The 21,507-nt window shown below is 40.4% G+C and overlaps 1 protein-coding gene across 1 annotated transcript in view; it reads left to right on the top strand.

Annotated features, from left to right (window-relative positions):
• The window catches only part of SCUBE1 (signal peptide, CUB domain and EGF like domain containing 1), a gene marked incomplete at both ends in the record, with an annotated part of 216,319 nt that overhangs the window by 184,042 nt on the left and 10,770 nt on the right, over positions 1 to 21,507 (top strand). The window contains 7 exons of the mRNA XM_082488477.1: positions 4,966 to 5,082; positions 9,601 to 9,723; positions 13,089 to 13,208; positions 14,804 to 14,896; positions 16,428 to 16,544; positions 18,911 to 19,069; positions 20,159 to 20,362. Coding sequence (XP_082344603.1) covers positions 4,966 to 5,082; positions 9,601 to 9,723; positions 13,089 to 13,208; positions 14,804 to 14,896; positions 16,428 to 16,544; positions 18,911 to 19,069; positions 20,159 to 20,362 — 933 coding nt within the window. The remainder of the gene's footprint in view (positions 1 to 4,965; positions 5,083 to 9,600; positions 9,724 to 13,088; positions 13,209 to 14,803; positions 14,897 to 16,427; positions 16,545 to 18,910; positions 19,070 to 20,158; positions 20,363 to 21,507) is intronic.

Genomic DNA, 21,507 nt, shown 5'->3' with positions numbered 1-21,507 from the left:
AGAGAAATCCTTATCTTTGCAGTACATTTTTGATGTGAGATTGGGCAAACTGGGCATTGAATTGTTGAGTTCTATAACCACAACCCCCAAATCCCATGTGTACCTCTGTGCCAGTGAATTTTGCATGTGTACCTTCTGTCAGGGAGTCATAGCAGTTCCCACATCATTTTGCAGTCCTCAAAACATCTCTATTTAAACAGTGCTATTTACTAGCCTCACCTGTAGATGTTTAGTGTTGAGCTGCTTGCTTGCAATGCTAGTGCTTTTCGGAAATGTCCTGCATTACACTTTAGTTTCCCGATCATCGGTTTCTTTTAATTACTCTGAAATTTATTTTAGAGAAGAAAGCAATGACAATCAAGAATACAGGGGACTGCATTTGAGGACTGGAAACAGAGTACAGAAAGGAGCCTTTCACTTCAGAGCTGCTGGTAGGAATCCAGCTCACTTTCAGACTTAGCAAAAATCATTACTGTGTGATGGCTTCTTGGTGCCCTGCACTCGACGTCCACAAATGAGTCAGTGTCCATATCACACAAACCACCAGAACAATTGGTGCTACTGTAATTGGGAGTCTACTGGCAGCACCAGTGGAAAGGGCAGGCACTTGAATGAGCATGGAAAATGAGCTGCTTTCTCCCTGCTCCCTCAGGTCACCTTTGAGACACATCTGTGTGAGGAAACTTAGAAGAAATTTGATCTGTGGTAGCTCCCTTCTGGAGATAGATAGAAGACGTTACTTTCTCTTACTGACAATCTGACACCCACTAACAAACATTATAGTCAAGAAAACTAAAGATCATTATGGAATCATTTAATGTGTGAAAGCATGAAATTAAAAAAAAAAAAAAGCTAATTATGATTGAAAAATCAACAATAAAATTCGAATGTTGACTTGAAATGATAGGAGCAGAGCCAAACAAATATTGTCAAGCGTGACCACTGTTGGCAACAATTGCTTCCCTCAAAAACACAGGGAAATTCTGCTCCTTTAATAAACCATTGAACAATCTCTTTGAGTTGAACCCCTTGTAGGCAAAAATAAAGGAGTGCTTCCACTGTTCAAACTTTCTCTTTGGAGATGAGAACGTGGATTGATAGAAGAGATGTTGGACTTATTGAGCCTGAGATGATGCTTTGATGTCATGGAAACAGCAACTGGAAGGAGAGCTCTCAGCAGCACAGGACACCATAAAGAGAGGGCTGGGACAGCCAGTGTGCACGTGAATCAGTGGTGGAGGTTGGAAGGGACCTCTGGAGGTCATCTGCTCCAACCCCTGAACTTGGCACTTTCACTCAGTCATCTGCTGTGCAGCGGGGAGTTCTTCATCTTAGAATTTATACGCTGCCATTAGTAATCCTAAAAAAGCCTGCCTCTGGCAGGAAACTGATTGTGTACTACCAAAGATGAATTTAGCCCCATAGTTCCTGTAAGCTTCAAACAGTTAAGCTGTGAAGATGTCTCTTACTACACTGAAATGACACAATCGCATATGCTGATTACAGTGGTGAATGTGATAAGAATTTTTGACTAAGTGAAAGTAAAAAGAACGTGTCTGATGTCAAATAAGTGCATTAGCAAATCCAAATGCTCTGAGACAACCTGGACTATTTGTGAATTCATGCCAAATTCAACTAAAACTAGAATAGAAACTTCAACCTCAAGTTGGAAGTTTTCCACTGCAGTTCCTTGAAAACAAAACCTTTTGAATTTTCGTGTTGAAACAGTTCAAAAACTTGTTTTAAATAACTTTTAAATCATTTCAGGAGTGCCCCAGACCCAGAAAGCTAATTTCTCAGTATTTATTTTGGTGTGTGGGAGCAGGGAAATTCAGAGTGACCCATTGCAAAAATTTGTGTGTGTTTGAGTGTTTACATGTGTTTGGGGTGTGCAGGGGTTGACCACAAAACTGAAAGAGAAATTATTTGTTCTCGGTTCCTTAGTTGTAACCTGCCACATCTATGCTTTTGTATTTTTGGGCTTCTCTTCAGTAGATAATGCTACCAAATTGTGTAGTGTTGTTTGTACAAAGGAGACAAAGATTTCGATACCTATGTTCATTCCCAGTTGTATGGATTTGAAACCCGGGGCTGTGAAGGTGAAAACCAAGTGCTCCTCAGTCTCTTATGAGATATACTTGTATCATGAGGGAGGTGGGAAATAAAGACATCCTTTCAGAGTAAATGTGGAGAAGTATTGTGGAGCACCACAAAGGTGTGAGGGCCAACTTCAAAGTTTCTGGGAGCCAGGGGATAACAGCGCCCAGAACACAGATTTCAGAGGTGGGGTTTTTTTTTTTTAAAAAAAAAAAAAAAAGTGCAAGAGGGTTTCAGCATCCTGTATCACACCACCGGTTTCTTTTAGTGGAGAGCATGTGGTGCATATTTTTCCCTTTTCTATGACCAGTGCTGAATTCCTCAGGGGACTGGTGATTCTGCAGATAGGGTGCTGTGGAGAGCTCAGCCAGGCAGTGCCTGGCCCTACCCTCCACGGGCAAGGAGGAGAGGGGGCCGAGGGGCTGCTTGTTAAGCAAGGAAAAACCTGCAAGGAGCCTTTCCGCGTTCGATCAGCCAAAGCAAGATGCTGAATTCAGCAGAGGCTGAATTTATGAGAACAGCAGCAGGAGGTGGGATGAAGGGTTTAAATGGTGAAAAAGCTTTTAATAGCGGTCTTTGTATTATAATAAAAGTGTTTGTTTCAGCGTTTCTGCCTGCCAGTGTAAGCAATATAAGTTTAAGAGTAGCTGATATGTCCTGTAATAGAAATGCATTTGTCCATCGTGAGTGCCTGTTACTTGGCAAGCAGCTGACTGGTCATACTGTTAGGCAGACTGTTGTTTCCACAGGCAAAGAGGGATATGCATCCTTCTTAATGTGAAGAAAAACCTGGAAAGGCCTAAGCCATAATATCTAACAACACAAAACGGTATGTGTGAAAGCAACGCATAAACCCCATTGACTAAAATAGTACAGGGCAAGAGCACTATTGAGAAATATGAAATTGTGTTTGAAAAAGAGCTTTCCGAGGTAAGTTAGAGGCCAGAAAATGAACTGCTTTTGTAAATTTCCTGTAATACCGTATAGCGAACATGGTTACACATGAATTAAACCATGAAGTATGATTTGGCTTCTTATGCATTAAAAATCCTTTAAAACTATAACTGCATTCCCAAATGATTTTACTTTATGTATGTATTTAGAGAAAACTGAAACAGTTTGCCATTTATGTGTCTTCAAAAGCTGCATATTTCCAAGACTATAAAGGAAACCTTAAAAAGAAATTACTTTCAGAACTCAAATAATGACATTTTAAAATGCATAGAAAATGTATTTAAATGAAATAGATTTAAAAAAGAAAATCTCAGTTGTCTGGTTTTGGCTACTTGATCATAGCAAGTGATTGTGATGCTCACATAAAACTGGATACCCTGGATTTTTGTTCATCGTGTATTTCATTTTATGTAAAGCATTTGCCTGAACACTTGCTTTCCACATTGTGAATTCTCTTTTGTACGAATGTTTTGAAACACTTAAAATTGGAGATCATATAAAATATAGCTGTTTACAACATTCTAAATTTGTTCCTAAACTCTCACACAGATTTTGGGTTGGTGTGCACGTACACAATATCTTAATTTTATAGTTCTTGAAGTGAAGTATTTGTATTTATAATAGCAGGATGACACCTGGAATGTTTCATTAAACATCAAAACTATATAAATAATACTTGGATATAGGAATGGGGCAGTATACCCTTAAGTATTGGTGGGTTTTCAAGCTTTTTCAAGCACCCACATCTTTCTAAGCACATATAATATGAAAGTCCAAGTTATATATAGTAATGTTGCTCAGGTTATGTTCTTAATAAGCAACTCTAGAAAATGTGCAAGCTATTAGAGCAATACTATTCCATTCATTTATACCTCAGGAATATTGGAGGAATGAGATTTGTTAAAATTACCACTCTCAAATAACACCATTGTATTAATTCTCAGACATTTTAACAGAAAAATTAATCGCTGAAGAGGATTTTTTAAAAACTAATTGTTTGAGGATAAAATTCACTCAAAAGTGTTGTTATTTTACACATGTTGCGATTTAAGGTACCTTTAAATGTAACCTTTAACATAACGGTTTTCAGCAAGTCCATTTTGTCATGACTGCTGTCAAATAAACCTTTATATCACCCTGCTCAGCAAAACCTTTGTACTATCTTCGAGGCAATGTGCTGTTAATTGCTTTCTTCATAGGCAGCTGGATGGAAGAGACTATGTAAATAAGGGTTTCCCATTAGTGAGCAGTGATAATTAGAGATGCCTGACTTTTTTAAGGGGAAGAGGCCAAATTTTCTTGGCTTACATAGAAAGTGGACTTTGGACTAAGATTTTCTGTGTCTTAGGTGCAGCCTTGTCCATCCCTGATATTGGCTTATTCTCAGGCAGTGCTTTGCTTATCCCCTTGTAGCTGTGCTTATCCCCTTGTAACTGTCTGTACAGTCTTTCATAGGCAGAGCAGAATTCTGCGAGCAACTTCCCTGTCCTGGTGGGAAAGATGTCAGACGAATGGTCGATGAAAGAGGGAATGGCTTGATTCAACCCAAAAGTTTTTTCCACTGTGCCACTAACACCCCACCCCCTCCACCCCCCCCCCCAAAAAAAAACTTAATACCCCCACAGCCCTGCTGGGTAAATATGATCAGAAGTTAAAGGTTGCCATCTAATGGTGAACGTATATAATACAGTCTTCATGTTTTTTTCTTAAATTATCTTTTCTTACCTTTCTCCATGTACCTGCAAGTCCTTTCTTTATATGGCACTAGAGGAATGAGAATGATATTTTATACAGATTTTACCCAGCATGATAAATGATACTTTATCAGTAACAAGATGTTGCAACTGAATGTGAAATTCTAGCCATTCAGTTTAACTGGATCCTAAGTTCTTAATGCTTTTTCTATTAATTCAGATATAGATGAGTGTTCCTTCGAAAGGACCTGTGATCACACCTGCATCAACTACCCTGGAAGTTTTGAATGTCTCTGCCATAAAGGCTACACCTTGTATGGACTGACACACTGTGGAGGTTTGGAAACTGAATTTTGCTTATCTGTTTGTTTGCTTTGCGAACTGTTTACTGAGCCACACATTCTTTTAGCTGAAGATTTTAGAACTGAAGATGATAAACCAATAGTTAAAATAAATATAAAATAGCATGAGCTGGATGTGACTAAAATTTCAGCATCTCAAGTTTGCTGAAGCATTCCCAGGAGAAGAACATAAATAAAAAAAATGTCCTTGCATTTTTGGATGGTGCCATATAGCAGCCTCGGTATAGATGAGAAGCCTGCAGCTGTGACTCTTGCATCCACTGTTGCATGGGTGCAGCCATTCTTCCACAGCTACCGGAAAGCAGCCTTACGGCTGGGTTTCATCACACTGTACAGGGTAAGCTTCCTTACAGAGTTTACAAGCGTAGAGTACCAATCGGTACTCCCACAGGAGTGAGGTTAGTCGCAATTGTATTTACAGAAGGAATGCTTCAAATGATGGGCAACAAAGAGCATAGAAGGATGTCAGTTTTGCAAAGTTTACAAATTTTTGCTCTATTACTATTTGTCCTCACCAGACTGCGACATAAACCGCCTGTGAAACTCATAACGGAAGGCTGTGGGATACCTTCTTCCCATCTTCTGTGGAGCTACATCAGCTCATTAACCTTTTTGGCATAACTGGAAAGAATTGGTGCTGTAATGTTTGCTTATCCAGGAGAGGGATGTCTTTAAGTGCATCATAGTGCAGTATTACCACAGAGACCAAATTAGAGGTTCAACTTCTACTTGATCAAGGCAGGAGAATTTTAGAGCATTCAAATAAAGTTCTGTGTTTGCCAGGGATATCACAGTACAAGACTGCCTGCCACTGGCCTGGCTAACACCCCCAGGTATCGCTGCGATCTCCTGCCTGAAAATGTTTAATAAGTGGTGCAGGTTTGATTGTGTTCAGAACAAGGGTCAAAGGAGAACAAAGGGGTTTTTTTATGGATTTGTTATGTGTATTAAGTCCAAAAAGCACCAAATTGTGCTTTTAACCAATCAGGTCAGCATTACACAAACAAAGGTGGAAAGAGAAAATTATAATAATACCTGAAAGCCCTGAATCTAAATTACTTATTAGAAAATACTGACACAAAAGAAACAATCCATTCTATTTTTAAATGTAAAACTAAATGCTTTTGTTTAGTTAAAATATTGTTAATAGTTAATTATTTAATTATTCAAATTATTCAAGGGACAAGCTAAGTAAAGCTTGCATCATACTATAAACAAAGGCCTGGCTTCAAATCCAGAAAAGCCACGTATTCAGGCCAGGTTCTGATCTCAGTCAGACTTAGCCCAGGGAAAGCATGCTAGAGGAATTGCTGAGAACAGTGTTGGTCCCTAATGACTCTTGAATTGTGGAGCAGGTATTGCAGTACATATTATATGAAAGAGTTGTCTTCTATGTATTTGTAAGTAAATCATGCTACAGACTGAGCCAAAAAGATACAGCTCATGATGTTTCCATTCCATGGGATTCGGTTTGTGCAATGCAAACCGATGTGGCAGAAACAGATGCTAGCCCCTCACTTCCATCCGAGTGCCGAGTTCACCTGATTTTGTAGGGTTAATGTGATACACTGCTATTGATCTCCCTCCTTGGCTTCTCTTTAGGAGAAAGGTGTAGGAGGTGTATGTTAGTATCTCTTGTATAGAGCAGGGTAAGTAAAAAATGAATTCGCTGTATAGTAGAGGCAGGCAGGAGGAGAAATAGGAGTCCATCTAAGGAAAGAATTTGGAAAAAGACTCTACTTGAGGGAAGTTCTGAAAGCAAAATCAGAGTCTGAAAGTTTTGAGAACTTACGCTATATGGGGTGTGGAGAGACTGATCTTCAGTTTCACTGTTAATTCCTTAATGATTTAATGTATGTATTAATTTAGGGAAAGCCTCAAAGTTGGGGGTTCAGTCTTTAAATAATCTTCAGCCTCAGTTCAGCTTCAGTCTTTTAAATAAGGCTGAATTAGTACAAAAACTCTAACTGGATATACTCAGTACTGAACTTCGGGCAAAAACATAACCAGATCCAAACTTCCTGCTTTTTTCTGTAATGGGCAGATTGAAAATGACAGCTCTGAATCCAGAAGTGTCCAGGCCCTGAGCTTTGCTGCTCAGGCCTATCATTAGTTTTAGTCAGCCCCTGGAGAGTGATGTTTACAGTGGAACAAATAACTTACCCTGGCTGACATCCATGTGGCACTGAGCAGAAGTCAAAACTAGGGAGAAATAATGAGAAACTTCAAAAAGATTCACTGCAAGCTCGCTTTTTAGTAAGCTTTCTCTCCTTCTTGCTTCCCCTCTACTAGTAATTAATAAACCACGTGGCAATGTCCTTCTGGGCCTTCCATGCTGAGTGGCAACCCTTGTTGCTCTCTCTAGGATCCTTTTGATGGCATCTTTTGTAATAGAAGTAGTGTTATAAGGGAATCTTTGAGAAGGACAGTGCTAGTGCTTACACCACCTGTTTATGTAAAGCCCTACTTGCAGTATATATTGGCTTAGGAAAATCAGTAGAATCTGCAGGACTCTTCTATGCCTTTGGGAATTTGGCTGCTTCTTCAGGAGCTTGGTTCTGGGCTGAAGTACTTGACAGCAAGACCTCAGGTTTGAACAGTTCAGCCAGAGCTCGCTGGCAGGAGCGCTGTGGACTACATGTGTGTTTCAAAGTAGGGGTTCACAACTACGTACAAAATTTTCCAGAAAAAGTTTTTTCTGGGGCTATCTCCCTTGTCACTTTTTGGAACTGCTGACCCAGGACCTCCAGAAGTCCTGACTCTGACCCAAAAATCATACCATTGTCTAGAAACATGCCTGTCATATTAGGGTGTCTTTCTCAGTTTCTTTTATGCGTGCACTCCGGGCTTTCTAGATTTTTGCTTAACCACACAGGCTAAAATGTTGTGTCAGAAAAAGAAAGCTTTTTCTGGATTCCAGCAGCTGCCCCGGTAAATAGTCCCACGTTTTCATCAAGTGCCCCAGGATGCCAGAGGAAAACTTGGCTAATATGTGTGGTATGTGTATAACAAATACGTATTTGTTAACCAGTGCAAGACCTAAGTGTGTGCTTGAGCCTGATCCCCCATCAGTCCCACCTCCTACCTGGACCTCACCTGCTGCCTTCAGACGGGCTCACTGGGCTTCAGAACTGGGGCCTGGGGAGAGCTGGCTTGAACTCAGACTGTTCCGGCAAACCATCTGGATTCACACAGTGCCAAGCACATGGCGGTCGGAGCTGAGGCCTGCTCTCAGGCATGGTTTGGAAAGGCAGTTAGACGCTCAGCCTGTGAGCCTTTATGGCCAGACCTTCCTTAGAAACACATTAAGTGACAGTTTTCTTTCTGTGGTTACATTTTGAGGCCTATCATTAAGCCAGAGTATTAGCAGTTCAGTATATCTCATGTTGATTTGGTTTCATTCTAGCTCATTTGAACATATGTCAAATGGCGCAACCTGCATGCCTTGTAAAAGCCTGTTACAGCAACGCTACCGTTTAGTGAGCGGATGGGTAGCTGCGTTCAAAGGGCAGAAACCACTTGTTGTTGAGGTTAGTGCAGTGCCTAAAAGAACGGGGCTGTGGTTCATAACAAGGGCTTTTAGGTTATGGCTATACTAGTAAATTAAAGAGTCTGGAGCAGCGATGTAGAACTGATGGTTCACTAGTGCCATATGACAATCAATTTTGGCCTGTGCCAGCTAGTGTCCCAAATGTGCCCGAGCGTGATCCAGAGGTGAGTACATGGCAGCACAACTCCTGTGGAGCGTGATGGATAAACATAATTTCTGGTGGTGGGAGGAGAGGAGAGATCGGCCGTGTCAGCACAAGTATATAAATGCTGATTGCATAGACTAAAAAAGCGATACCTCATATTGGCCAAATACTTATCTAATTTATCTAAAGTTGAAAGATTTCATGTGGAATATCAGTGCTAACATATCTGGTAATTTCTTTGCCTTCTTGCAAGCTTTTACCTTTCATTTTTATTTGAGGAGAAGACTAAATAAACTATATTTCAGCTGCCAGGTTCCTATCAAATATATAGTTTCCTCCTTCATCTGAATAATTTCTAAAAGCAAACTCTGTGAATCACTATGGAGAATTTATCTCCCTGTTATGCAAAATTGATCTAATCTCACAGATGTTTATGCCTTTGACATTTTTCCATATAATGCATTATGTATTATTGTCCAGATGCTACAAAGACTTTCGAGCATGTTTTGTAACTTTTGAGTACTTCCAAAAATTTCAGTCTAATCAGTCCTGGCAAGTAAATTGTATTGTGTACATAAATTCTAGAGAGGGTAGGAGCTACATGTGTGTCTAAGGACAAATGCATGAAATATGCACTAAAAATGTTTGATGTGAGTATTGTCTGCATCTATACGTGTTTATGTAGACTCAAATATAAAAGATATAGTAGAAAGATATCCTTATGCACATAGTATCTTAATGCACAGTATACACGTGTACCTATGGTTAATACTCTTCTCAACTTTAATTACATTTCAGATATTGATGAATGTAGCATCAGCAATGGTAGCTGTGACTATGGGTGTCTTAATACAATGGGGAGCTATGAGTGCATCTGTCCACCTGGAAAGAAACTCCACTGGAATAAAAAGGACTGCGTTGGTAAGCGTGGGAGACTGACTCAGAGGTGACTGTGGTGATGCTTCTGTTCCCAGGAGGGTGGAAAAGCCTGTTTTTGTCTGAGGGACGCTGCATTTTCACAATCCAGATCCCCAAATTCATTTTATAAACTCAGATAACACCTGACCCTATGGGGGTCCATGGGCTAGGACATAACAGAAGGTGGATTAGAGAATGGGAAATATGTTGAATTTTATTTGTGTTGAATTTTTTAATTTATTTTACTATTCCATTCACACAAATCTAAGTAGTATTACTATTATTTTATATATTCTATAGTTTTGTGCTTTATTTGTTCTTTGTCCATCTCTGTGACCTCTGCTATAACTCTGTTTCCCTCTAAGGCTAATGTAGGTATTCAGGTTAATATCTACATTCACAACACCATACCCCGATTTTTCAAGTTATCTTCAAAAGTATCCTGCTTAATATAAAGTACTGACACTAGCTGTATCGGAAGTATTCATTACGATGAACACAAACCCTGAGACCACTATTATGGCACTTGCTGCTAGTGCCACTTACTTTGTGGCAGATCCTTTAAGCAGATTACTTTTTTTTTCTGGGGTCTCATTTGAAGCACAGGAAATCTTGGCCGTGGCTACAGCCACTCAAATTATTTTCTGTGAGATTTTAATCCTGTTTTCATGTTTTTGATGGCAATGGCATACCTTAGGTCTTTCATAGTCAAATTTAGGTTGTGGGGTTTGTGTTTGTTTGGGGTTTTTTAACCATGACTGACTTCTCAATATATGTTTGGGGCTGACGCCTAATACCTAGTAGAGAGCAAGACAGAACAAGAAAGGGGGGGACCTTACTTCAGGGAAGCTCTGCACGTATTGGGGGAAAGCACTATAGTCTGAAGTAGAGAGCACTGCACTGACCTCCTGCATGATCATGCAAGTGTGGCATTTTTTCACTTAGATAGAGCAGTACAGAAAGCACCTTACAACCAAGGTGGGCTGGGGTGAGGGGTAAGTACCTCAGGTTGGGTTTCAGACTTTGTCACCAACTTTCTTCCTAACTACAATTAAGTACCTCATTTTTCCTGCTTACCTTTATGTATATTACCTTCACTGCTATCTAGAGAACTGAGTACTATAGGAGTAAGAAATGGTTAATTCTTTTTTTTTAGTGGTCCACTAGGTCTCCCTTGCAATGTGCCAGTTAGTCCTCTGGAAAGGAGTTTGTAAATTAACAGCAGGGGCTAAAATTTTTTGAGGTCTGGTTTATAGTTAGACCACAGAAGTTTTGTGCTGTATTCCCTCTCAACCTACTGAGAATGGTGTTCCAATGGTAAGAGGCTGTATTGAAAATATTTTCCTAGTTGTAAATTTCTCTTCATTATTTGTAATACCCAGTTGGAAGATGGAAAATAGAACACCCGTCTATAATGATATACACTTTTATTTGATCAATTTAATGAGGCTTAAAATGAGTGTCATCTCCCTGCTGATCACCTGCCTTTATTACCAACATTGTTTAGAGGAAACTGCATTCTACATTGATATAAAAGCATAATAAAAAGGAAGAGAATACTATCTAATGATCCTGAATGCCACATGATTTGGAGGCATTTGCAGTAACAAAATCCTCTTTTGCTCAGCAATGACACTTTGCGCTTGTGTTGTCTCCTCAGTCCAAAGAAATTACTTTTTTAAAAACATCACCAAAGCAACATAAAAGGCCTTAGGAGGGAGGTAAGTGGAGGATGATTATTCCCATATTTGAGATGTGAACATCAGGTGTGTTTAAGGGACTTGTATATATTTATATTTAACCAGCAGTGAGGCCAGGAACACAAACCAGCTGGTAGCTCCTGGGACCCTTGCTCTGCACTCAAGCCAAGCTACGACATTTGAATTGCCCTGTTTCATCCCAGTTTTGCTGGGGTCTTCCCAAACCAGTCTGGCTGTTTCCTACTGGACTCGGATGCCGCAGCTCTGATCTCCCCGCAGCCTTGGTGTGGTTCAGCGGTGAGCTGAGGAAAATGACATTTGCAGTAGCACAGTCAGCCGTGAGCAAAACAAGAGTTGGACAAGTCCATCTTGTAAGGTGAGCATGTTTGGAAGAAAGAGCAAGGAACAGTCGGAGAAACAGCATATGTACCTGAACAGGCTTTTTACGGGGCTGAAGCAAGAACTGCTCTCCAGACACCTGGCTGAGATTTAACCAACGGATGTAGTGTGAAATATCTGCTTGAAGAGGTGCCCAGCTGCACTTGGCCAGCAGGCAGTGCAGAAGTTAAATCTCTCGGGGAAAGGAGGGTATCCTGAGGCTGCCTCAGTGCAGGTAGTGATGGCACCTGCTGGCTCCAGCTGGGACTGAACCTTGTCATTTGTGTGGAGAAAGATGTAGTTAAATAACACTTTGGTCCCAAAAGATGTCAAAATAAATGCAGGATTATAATTATCAGTGGCATACTGTCATCTCAGGGTGAAGCACAGAGATTGGTCCAACAATTCATAACAACTTTATGTAGTTTCAGCGAAAACACAAACCGTCCCTTACCCAAATATGAAGAGCAGCTTGTGAGACCTGCAGGATAGTCTGTCTTCTTCCTGCCATGAAGCCAAGAGGAGAATCTGGGTATTTCCGTCGCACAAGCCACAATGTGCTTCATGTCATAGGCACTGATGAGAAATGGCTGATGTCTCTGTGTGTGTCACAGTGTCCCTTCTAGCGTTGCTCAGGGCATTTCATTGGCAGCTGCAAGGACCGGTGGGACTATCCATCTCCACCCCAGCATGTACTGCCTCACCTCTGCCTGTCTGGGAGGTTTTCAACTTCCAGAAGCTTGAGCATGGAGCTGAAATTAAGCTGCAAGAGTTGGAGTGAGAAGCGGAAAATACCATTTTAGCGATCATCTAAATAAACAGATCATTGTGAGGGTGACTCCTGTGCACGGTGTGGGGGTTAGCCTGTTAAACCAGAGAGCTGTGCCTCCAAAAGGGGGGAGAGGACATGTCAGGTCATTACTATTACTTGTTGCTTATGAGATCAAGATGTGCACACAGAATTGTGCTCATAATTAGAGAGACACTTGCCTTTCAGAGTGCAGATTTGGACCTGAACAGTCCCAAAGTGGAGGATAGGAGGGAAAGACTGATCTACAGTTTAGGTTTAAAAATGTGAAGGAGTTTTCTTTTCAAGTCCAAGCTCAAGATCCAGATCCCGGATACTGTCTCCCTAATGTGTGCTTATTTCAGAAATGCTCGAGCCTGTGTTTTTGCCTTGTTGTCACTTCCACCTTTCCCCACCACTGTATGCAAGTGGATGCACAAGCTTCTGGGTTGGGCAGTGTCTGATTTTTTTTTTCTTTTTTTTTTTTTTTTTTTTCTTCTCAGAGATGGTGAAATGTCTCCCAAATGTCAAACCAGCTCCCAAGGCTCAGCTAGTGTGTAGTAAGACAGGAGGCATAGAGAGTTGCTTCCTGTCGTGCCCATCCAACACTCTTTTTGTTCCAGGTTTGTACAAAGTATATTTGTTCTCCGGAGTCTAGAATGTGACTTGATGATTTTTCTCTGCTAATGTATTCATGATTCTTGCATTCAATTTTTGTGATGGACAACTGTAAATGAGCAAAAATGTTATTCTAAATTAAATTGGGCCAGACATGCACATCATTAAATACAAGAAGAGCTGTCAGTCAGTTACATTAGAGTTTTGGCCCTTTGTTGTTTAATTTGAGGTGTCGTTTGTGGCAGTGGGGAAATTCTAACAAAAACCTGAGAGACACATCTACCTTAACCAGGATGGGGCAAAAGAAAAATTTTTATGTATTGAATTGCTATGTCAGAAGTGAGAGAAAAATGAACGGTTGATTTCAGTGAATTTCTGCTAATTTTTAGTACCGTGTTTTTCAACTTGACTAGACTCCCCTGTGCCTATCCAGGCATCTGCTTAAAATGATGAACTCTGCATCATAGCCAGAAATACCCTGTAACTGTGTGATTGAGCAGGAGCAGAAACAAATCCCAAAGCGGAGGGTCCCCCTGAGAGGAGCTCAGCTTGGCGAGCACAGGCTGAGGCAGGGGCAGGAGAGGACAGGTGGGACACACTGGCAAATTTAATGCTGTGGCTGCCACAGCATGTGATCAAGGTCCCACGCCAGCCAGGGTAGCCATAAAACTTCCATCAACTCAGCCAGGGGCACTGTGGAGCAAAGGATGACCAAACAACAGCTTTAAACCTTACGGTCTCATACAAAATGGATACAACTAAATCTGTCTCAGGAGGCTGTGTGGCGAAAAGGATCTCTCAGTATTAGCTGCTGGGTTTTAATAAATTTTGCTGGTCATAGTTCAGCTCAGTGTTATAGTAACTGAGGCACTTTATCTCCCCCCACCCCCTTTTTTGGTATCATTTGCTGCGGGTAATTTTCATCTACGCAGTCTTGCAAGGCAGGTGGGGTGGGGGCATTGCTTTTTAATATATATTTTGGTTCTGACACAGGATTGTTTTCCGCAAGGGTGTCTACTTTTCACTTTAGACCTGGCATTATATGCGGTAGAGCTGTTCACACTTTATTTTCAGTTTAGCAGAGATTACTGGAACCATGCATTTATCTAATTTGTATGCACCAATACACAGTTTTATCTGTGCAATATGTAAACCCCGTTATGGTTCTAAGTATGTTATTTTTTTGTTCCTGTCAATAAATTCTGTCAGAGTCTGAAGCTAAAATTATTATGAAAGTATGTGGTTTATTTTTTAAATTATAGAGATGATCAAAGCGCAAGGGCTCTGCCACGGACAAACAGAAAATATTTGCTACTTGTGCACCATGGGATTATTTACAGCTAACCTCATGCCAAATTGGTTATAAAACATAACATTTCAGTGCTGGAAGGAACAAAATTTGTAGTCAACACTGAAGCAGTAAACCTTGGCAAACTATTTCAGCCATTGAAAATTCAAGTTCAGCACTTAAAATGTCTCCTTATTTAGCAGTATTAATAAGTTTGTTCAAGCACCAAACGTTAATGCTGGGGGTGACAAGGGGAGCAGATGCTTTGTGAGGCTGTTGCCACATGTGCTGACTCTGCTTTCTGCCCCACAGATTCGGAGAACAGCTACACGCTGAGCTGTGGCGTTCCCGTCCAGCAAGGCAAGGCTCAGCAGAAACGCAACGCGACCCTGCCCAGCTGCGCAGGTAGGTGCTCTCCTGCTCGCCCGGGCCTTGGTGTCGAGGGGGTAGGGGATGGAGGTCCCCCAGACCATTTGGGAGTTGTAAGACATATAGCTCTAAAGTTACACAAGGCCAGGATTAAGGTAGCCTGTGTTTCATCATGCATAGGCTTGCTTTTCTCCAGCCTCTCCTTGAGGGCTGGAGTGTGCTTAGGTGCCTTCCGGTGCGGCATTGTGTTGGTAGGTCAGTGTAGGAGCGGTGAAGGTTTGAGATATATTCAATAAGGACAAATATTTAGAATACTGTACTTTCCGTAGTCCAGTAAGGCAAATTTCTTCCCAGACTTGGAAGTGAGCCAGAGTTGCCCATCAGTGGCACAAGAGCAGAAGGCTATGGTGGGTCCCAGCCCTCACCTGCAAAGTCGTTCCTTAGGAGCACGGAATCCTCCTACTGGGGATTCCCAATAAAAAAGTTATGAGACTTTTATGAGCACATACTGTGTTTCATACATCTTGTTCTCGGAAATGGCTGGATTATTTTTGCAGAGACATTTCAAAATATGTCCTAAAGCTGATACTCAGCATAAAAAAACGTTCAGCTCAAAATGGTTGAAGTCCGGCAAAATTAGAAGCAGCTGAAACAGCATCCAGCAGTGGAAAGTGTCAGCCCATTTTATGTATCATTACCTGCTGTACTTCTCACCAATTTGCCAGTTCTCTAACCACGTATTTTTTTATACATTTGGAATGCGTTAGGAGGTACAATGCTGTGGAGTGAGGTAACACAGCAGCAGATGTGGCTGCTGTGGCACAGGGGCAGGCTACCTCTATAGTCCTGGTTCAGCAAGGCCCTCCCAAGGCAAGACGGACCCACGTTGCAGCACTTAGCTGTGACCACCCTCCGCCTGCCCTGGGCCCCACGGGCAGCCCACAGCAGCTGGCAGGTGACGGGCCAGGCCAAGCCTTTTCCACCATGGATTTTGTGAGGAAGTCAGTCAGCAGCTACATTTTCTAAGCAGTGCATGGCTGTATAACAGCCTTTAAAGTCACAAGACGTAACTGGCTTGGATTTCAAGCTGAAGAATAAAGCTTGCAAACCATAGACCACAGTCAAATAAAGATGTTTCCTTTGGATTGTTTTGAACTGCCAACAGCGTAGCTCCACTAAATTAATCTTACTCCTGGTTGGCATTAGCAAGAGCAGAACTACAGCCAAGTAATATGGGAAGTCGCAGACAGAGAGTCAGTCTTACTGCTTTCATAGTAAGAGACAAATTCACCCAAATTCCACCAAGATAACAAGCCTGCTGTAGGAGAAGCATACGTGAAGAGCACGCGCAATACTAGCAAATTCATTGAACTTTATGAGCTCAAGAGTAAATGCTTACACAAAAAAATGAACTTACAGAAATAGATTCTCTTGTGCAAGGTGTATAACTCTTGGGCTGTCCCTTTTCTGTGGTGCAAGAAGGCTTTTGAGTCTGTTTCTAAAAATAAGTTCCAGACGTCATTTCATCTGCATGCCAAATGATAGCTTTTTTACTTTACATCAACAGATTCATTAGCACCTCCAATCAAGCAGAAAGCTCGTTTTAAAATTAAAGATGCAAAGTGCCATTTACGGCCTCGCAGCAAAGAAAAAACAAAAGATTCTGGGAAGCAAGCTGTTTTAGGTATGTGGTTTCTTCTAACATGTAAATAGCATTCTATTTTTTGGTTTGTTTGCTTTCTTGTTTGCATATTTTGTTTTCACACTGCAGCTGGAAAAAAAAATAATGGTTTTTATATTTGGATCTGAATTTAAGTTCAGGCCAAGGTTCACACTCTAGCTGAACAGTGCCTTGGGTTTGGATTGGACAGTGCTGAAATGTCACCAGTTGCTTTGAAAAGTCTTTGTTCAAAAGTGTATGAGTTTGGAATTAAGCTGATCCTTTTTCTGGCATTGGTAATGGCAGAAATATCCTGAGACAAAAAGCTATGACCAATGCAAAGTTACATGAAACAGTGTCAGTTTGGTTTGGTTTAGTTTTCCCAAATGAGGTTTATAAAAGAAAAAAAAAGAAGCTATTATTTATTTGCTTTATGCTGGATTAGTATCCCATTGCAACAGTAAAGACAACCCCTAAGCAGTAAAGTTATAATCGAAATCTGATGTTACACAGCCTTAGAACTTTTGTTATGTTGGAGTGAGTAATTATGATGTTAGAAAAAAAATTTAGAAGATTTAGACTTAATTACCAAAATTCTGAAATTAAAAAAAGTTTATGACAGTATGAATCAAAGTAATCAGACGTTTTTAAAACTCGGTATGACTGGGTATGGGGTTTTATTATTATTATTTTTGAATGTCACTTTTAAAGTTGAACAAAAAAGATTTTAAAAGTTATATGTGTTTAAGAGATTTTCATGACATTTATTTCTTGTCCTCCATCCCCTAGATATCATGACAGGGACAATTAAAGAGTGTTGGGGCTGTTATTGCTGTGCATTTCCACAGCTTAAAATATTTGGGGTTCATTTAATTTAATATTAACTCGAAAAAATCTGGATTTTAATACACAGTATTGGTGTAATTGCAATGGCTCATATAGTTGCTTCGCACAACTTAGCAGCTTACAGCAAATATCTTCTAGTGATATATTCCTTGTTGTGAATCTGTCTTACCACCACTTTTGCTAGTGAGTGAGGAGTCATATATGAGCCCTGAACAGAGAAGAGTAAAAATAGCTATCCTAAAAAAACACTAATGGTTTAAAGATTTAGAGTCATATTTTATCTTTACCCTACAATCTAGACATTTCTCTCTCTAATTTTCCAAGTATAGGCTTAAAACAAGTCTCAGTTTTCAAGATGCTTTCCTTGTCCCTATGTATTGTCTTCTTTTAATAAGATGTGATTATCAGACTCATTTTTAAAGTCATAGAAGTTGGGGGTTTTGGTCCATACAGTCACCATGGGAATGTGCTTCTTGGATCTATTTCTTTGTCCTTTGCTTGCTTTGCTTTGTGTTTGTTATGTCTTCTGAACCTCTGAGTCTAACAGTAAGATTATATCATACAATCACACACTTGGAATGAAATCCTTCTTATGGCCTGAGTGTTAGAAATTTCTCCCTGACCTGGAAGGTCCATCGCCTATCACAAAAAGGATGTTTTTCACATAGATGTCTTTATATAGGAAGAGGATGCTTATGTGACTGTCTCCGAACAGATTGTGGCCTTTCTCCTCAGAGCTTACACTTAATTGATGAGGACATTCGGTTCCTCTGGCTTGTGATAGGACGAGAGGAAACAGCTTCAAGTTGCTTGAGGGGAGGTTTAGATTGGATATTAGGAACAATGTCTTCACCGAAAGGGTTATCAAACATTGGAACAGGCTGCCCAGGGAAGTGGTTGAGTCACCATCCCTGGAGGTATTTGAAAGACATTTAGACTTGGTGCTTAGGGACACGGTTTAGTGGTGGAATTGGTAGTGTTAGTTAATGGTTGGACTCAATGATCTTAAGGGTCTTTTCCAACCTAAATGATTCTGTGATTTCCCCTCAGATAAAACCTTCAAATATATTTTCATAACCTCCAAATCAAAGGCTTTTAAAAAGTTTGATATCTGCTGATTGTCATTGCTGAAAGAGTTGGAATACCAGCTGGTAGTTTCTAGAGGCCCAGGCCTGCCGCTGTCATGACTCTGAAAATTTACTCTCTTGCTTTGATTAACCACCAAATGACTGTATATAGTATTGCTGATCTTAACTCATTTCTGTAAAGAGCTTTCTAATCCTTACGCAGAAGAGAGACAGGCAATTATAGGCATTAGAGGTACCAGTGTGCAGCTGAGCGTCACCACACTGTATGTTTGCCTCCTGCATTCACTAGCAAAATGAACAAACCCCAAATTGCACAGAGGTGTTTGACAACGCGTGTGAAATGTTATGAAGCCTGGCGCTGCATTCATGATAACCCAGCTGAGATACTGCTTACTAGCCTGTCACTTGCCACTTTGCTTCTTGATTTCTTTTCTATATTGCTTCTCTTATGCAAAGGAGGTCAATTGCCTTGTACAGACAACTGCCAGGTGACCTTTGTGAATCTCAAGTGCGATTCCTCCAAGAAAAAGCGCCGAGGCCGCAAGTCACCGTCAAAAGAAGTGTCCCACATCACCGCAGAGTTTGAAGTGGAGATGAAGTCAGAAGAAGTCTCAGGTTTGTGAAAGATTTGTCTGTGGAGAGAAATCAGAATTCAGTTCCTCGGTGTGTTGTTAGAACCTCTTTGATGCTATTTCGTCAAGCTGCCATGCAAACGTTTTAGCACAAGCCTCGTTCAACAGCCTTTCCAAACTCGAAGTTTCAGAGATTTAATTGAAAGGAATCAGGTATGGAATTCAGCCAAAGGAACAAAGATTGAACCTGCACCAAAATTCCTTCAAAGCCTCAAGTTAAGTCATGTAATTAAGTAATTTAGTCTAATTTCTTTAAACAGCAGAAGTGCTAATTGATGCACAGAGAACATAAGGGTTAGGTGTAAGTTCTGCAACAACGACAATAAAAAAATCTTCCAAAATGTAAGTTGCTGAAACTTCAGTCTGAGAATCAAACGTTTTTATCACACATTTGGAAAATTCATGTTTTCATAACAAACTTCAGCAAGAAAAAGAATTGCTTCAAGTTATTAATGAAATGGAATATTATGCTATAAAATCCAGCCAAAGAAAACATGGGCTAAATTTTATAAACACGTCAGCCCTCAAAGGCAGGTTTCTTAACCCTGAGGGTTACCTCACTAGCTGAGTGATTCAAATAGTAATTGTGCCAGAAAGCACCTTTCTTTATGTCATTCAGGTGTTTTGGTCAGGGAAGTGGGAAGAATTCCTAATCAACTGAGTAAAGCACGGGCAGAGAAAATTCAGAAACATTAGTGGTGGCAGACTGAACACATATCCGGAAGTACAGCACAGTGGGATTGATGCTTTCTGCAGCCCTCTCCCTGTGCACTCAGTATAACCAGATTTCTTAATGCTAGAGATAAGATATCAGTACTCAGTGTGCACTTACAGACCACGAAACTCAGTTTGATGGACCTCAGTGTACTATCTTGTCCCTTTAAAAGGCCTGATTTTGAATACAGTGAGCTGCTTCTGCAATTAGAAGAAGACGACAGTGAGTTAGAATTAGGAGAAGACAGTGAAGCAAACAGAGGTGTTATAGTGCAGTGCAGGCTAAGGTTCTTGTTAAGCACCTCTTTTTAAACATGAATCTCAATTGCTTCTAGTTTTCTTATCATTTCCCATCTAGACACCTGTAACATGGACTGTGTTCGGAAAAGGATGGAGCAGAAGCTGCAAACTGCAATCAAAACATTGAGGAAATCTATTAATAAACAGCAATTTTACATTCAGTTTTCTGGGACAGAATATGAAGTGGCTCAGAAGCCAGCTAAAGCTACTGAAGGGCATGAAGCTTGCAGTACAGGGCAAGTGCTGCAGGATGGAAAATGCGGTAAGTCCCAACAACTCTAGTCAGCCATATCCCCCAAAACAAGCAATTCAAAATTCAGTTGTCCCTAGTGAGCCAGGCAGGAAATCTCTGAGATAACAGACAATTTAGATCAGTATTACTGAGCATATGTGCATGGACCACTGGCGGTTCATAAGAATTTGAAGGAAGTTCATTAAATGATTGCAGGAGAACAAAAGCAGCATATATATGTATACATTCCCATGCTGTCAGCTGGTATATATCAAGACCTGTCACAAGGCAATGTTGGCAATGAGTTCCCAGTTGCTCCCAGCGTCGCATGAAAACATAATTACAATTCTGTAAAACAGTAAAATGGTGTTTGCCTAGGTGCTGTGCATTTAGTTTTATATTGACTCTCTCACTCTCCTCACCACCAAGCAATCCATGACACATGGATATATTTATATTTAACACCTGAGGTCTAATAAAAAAAAAAATCTATGGCAGTCTATTTTAACTTTATGTAAAATACCTAATTTCTTTAAGCCTTTTCCAAGTTTATCAGGCTGTAGTGCTTCACTGGGGGCAAGGTGCTAACACAAACCTATTAATGGCAGTTCTCAGTACTGCAAGCTTTCTAATCACTTAAAAGTCATCTTTTCAAAAACAGCATATCTATTTTTCCACCTTCTTTTAGACACCAAGTGATTTACAAGCAAAAAGAAATAGTTAAGTGCAGATCCGATAGGTGCCTCTAATGACTTGGTTCAGAGGCTGTTTCCATCATATGGGAACAGTGATTTAGTAACTGTATTGAAAGACCGTTGCTATTAGTGTCTAGAAACCCATGCATTTTAACTACCTATATCCAGCAGAGAAAAACATTTAATGCAGTTACATGCTTTGTTGCAGCAAGAAAAGTATGTGGATTCATATCTATGTTTAAAATGCTTTCCAGTTGGGGTATTTGAGTGCCAAGAAACATAAAATATTACACGGGATACATTGCCCTCAGACAAATCTCTAGAACCGATCTCAAGCAACAGACTTTTTGTAGCCATCTTCTGCAAAACCAACACATAAATGCACCTAATGTAAACTAAAAATTCGCATCATTTCCCATATGTTATGCACCACTGTCTTAATTAAGCTGCAATATACTAAGACTGCATCAGCTTTATTAA

Source organism: Vanellus vanellus (assembly GCF_965231255.1).
Source record: "Vanellus vanellus genome assembly, chromosome: 1".
NCBI lineage: Eukaryota > Metazoa > Chordata > Aves > Charadriiformes > Charadriidae > Vanellus > Vanellus vanellus.
Note: the sequence above shows the minus strand (reverse complement) of the source record. Positions and strands in the feature narration are given on the sequence as shown.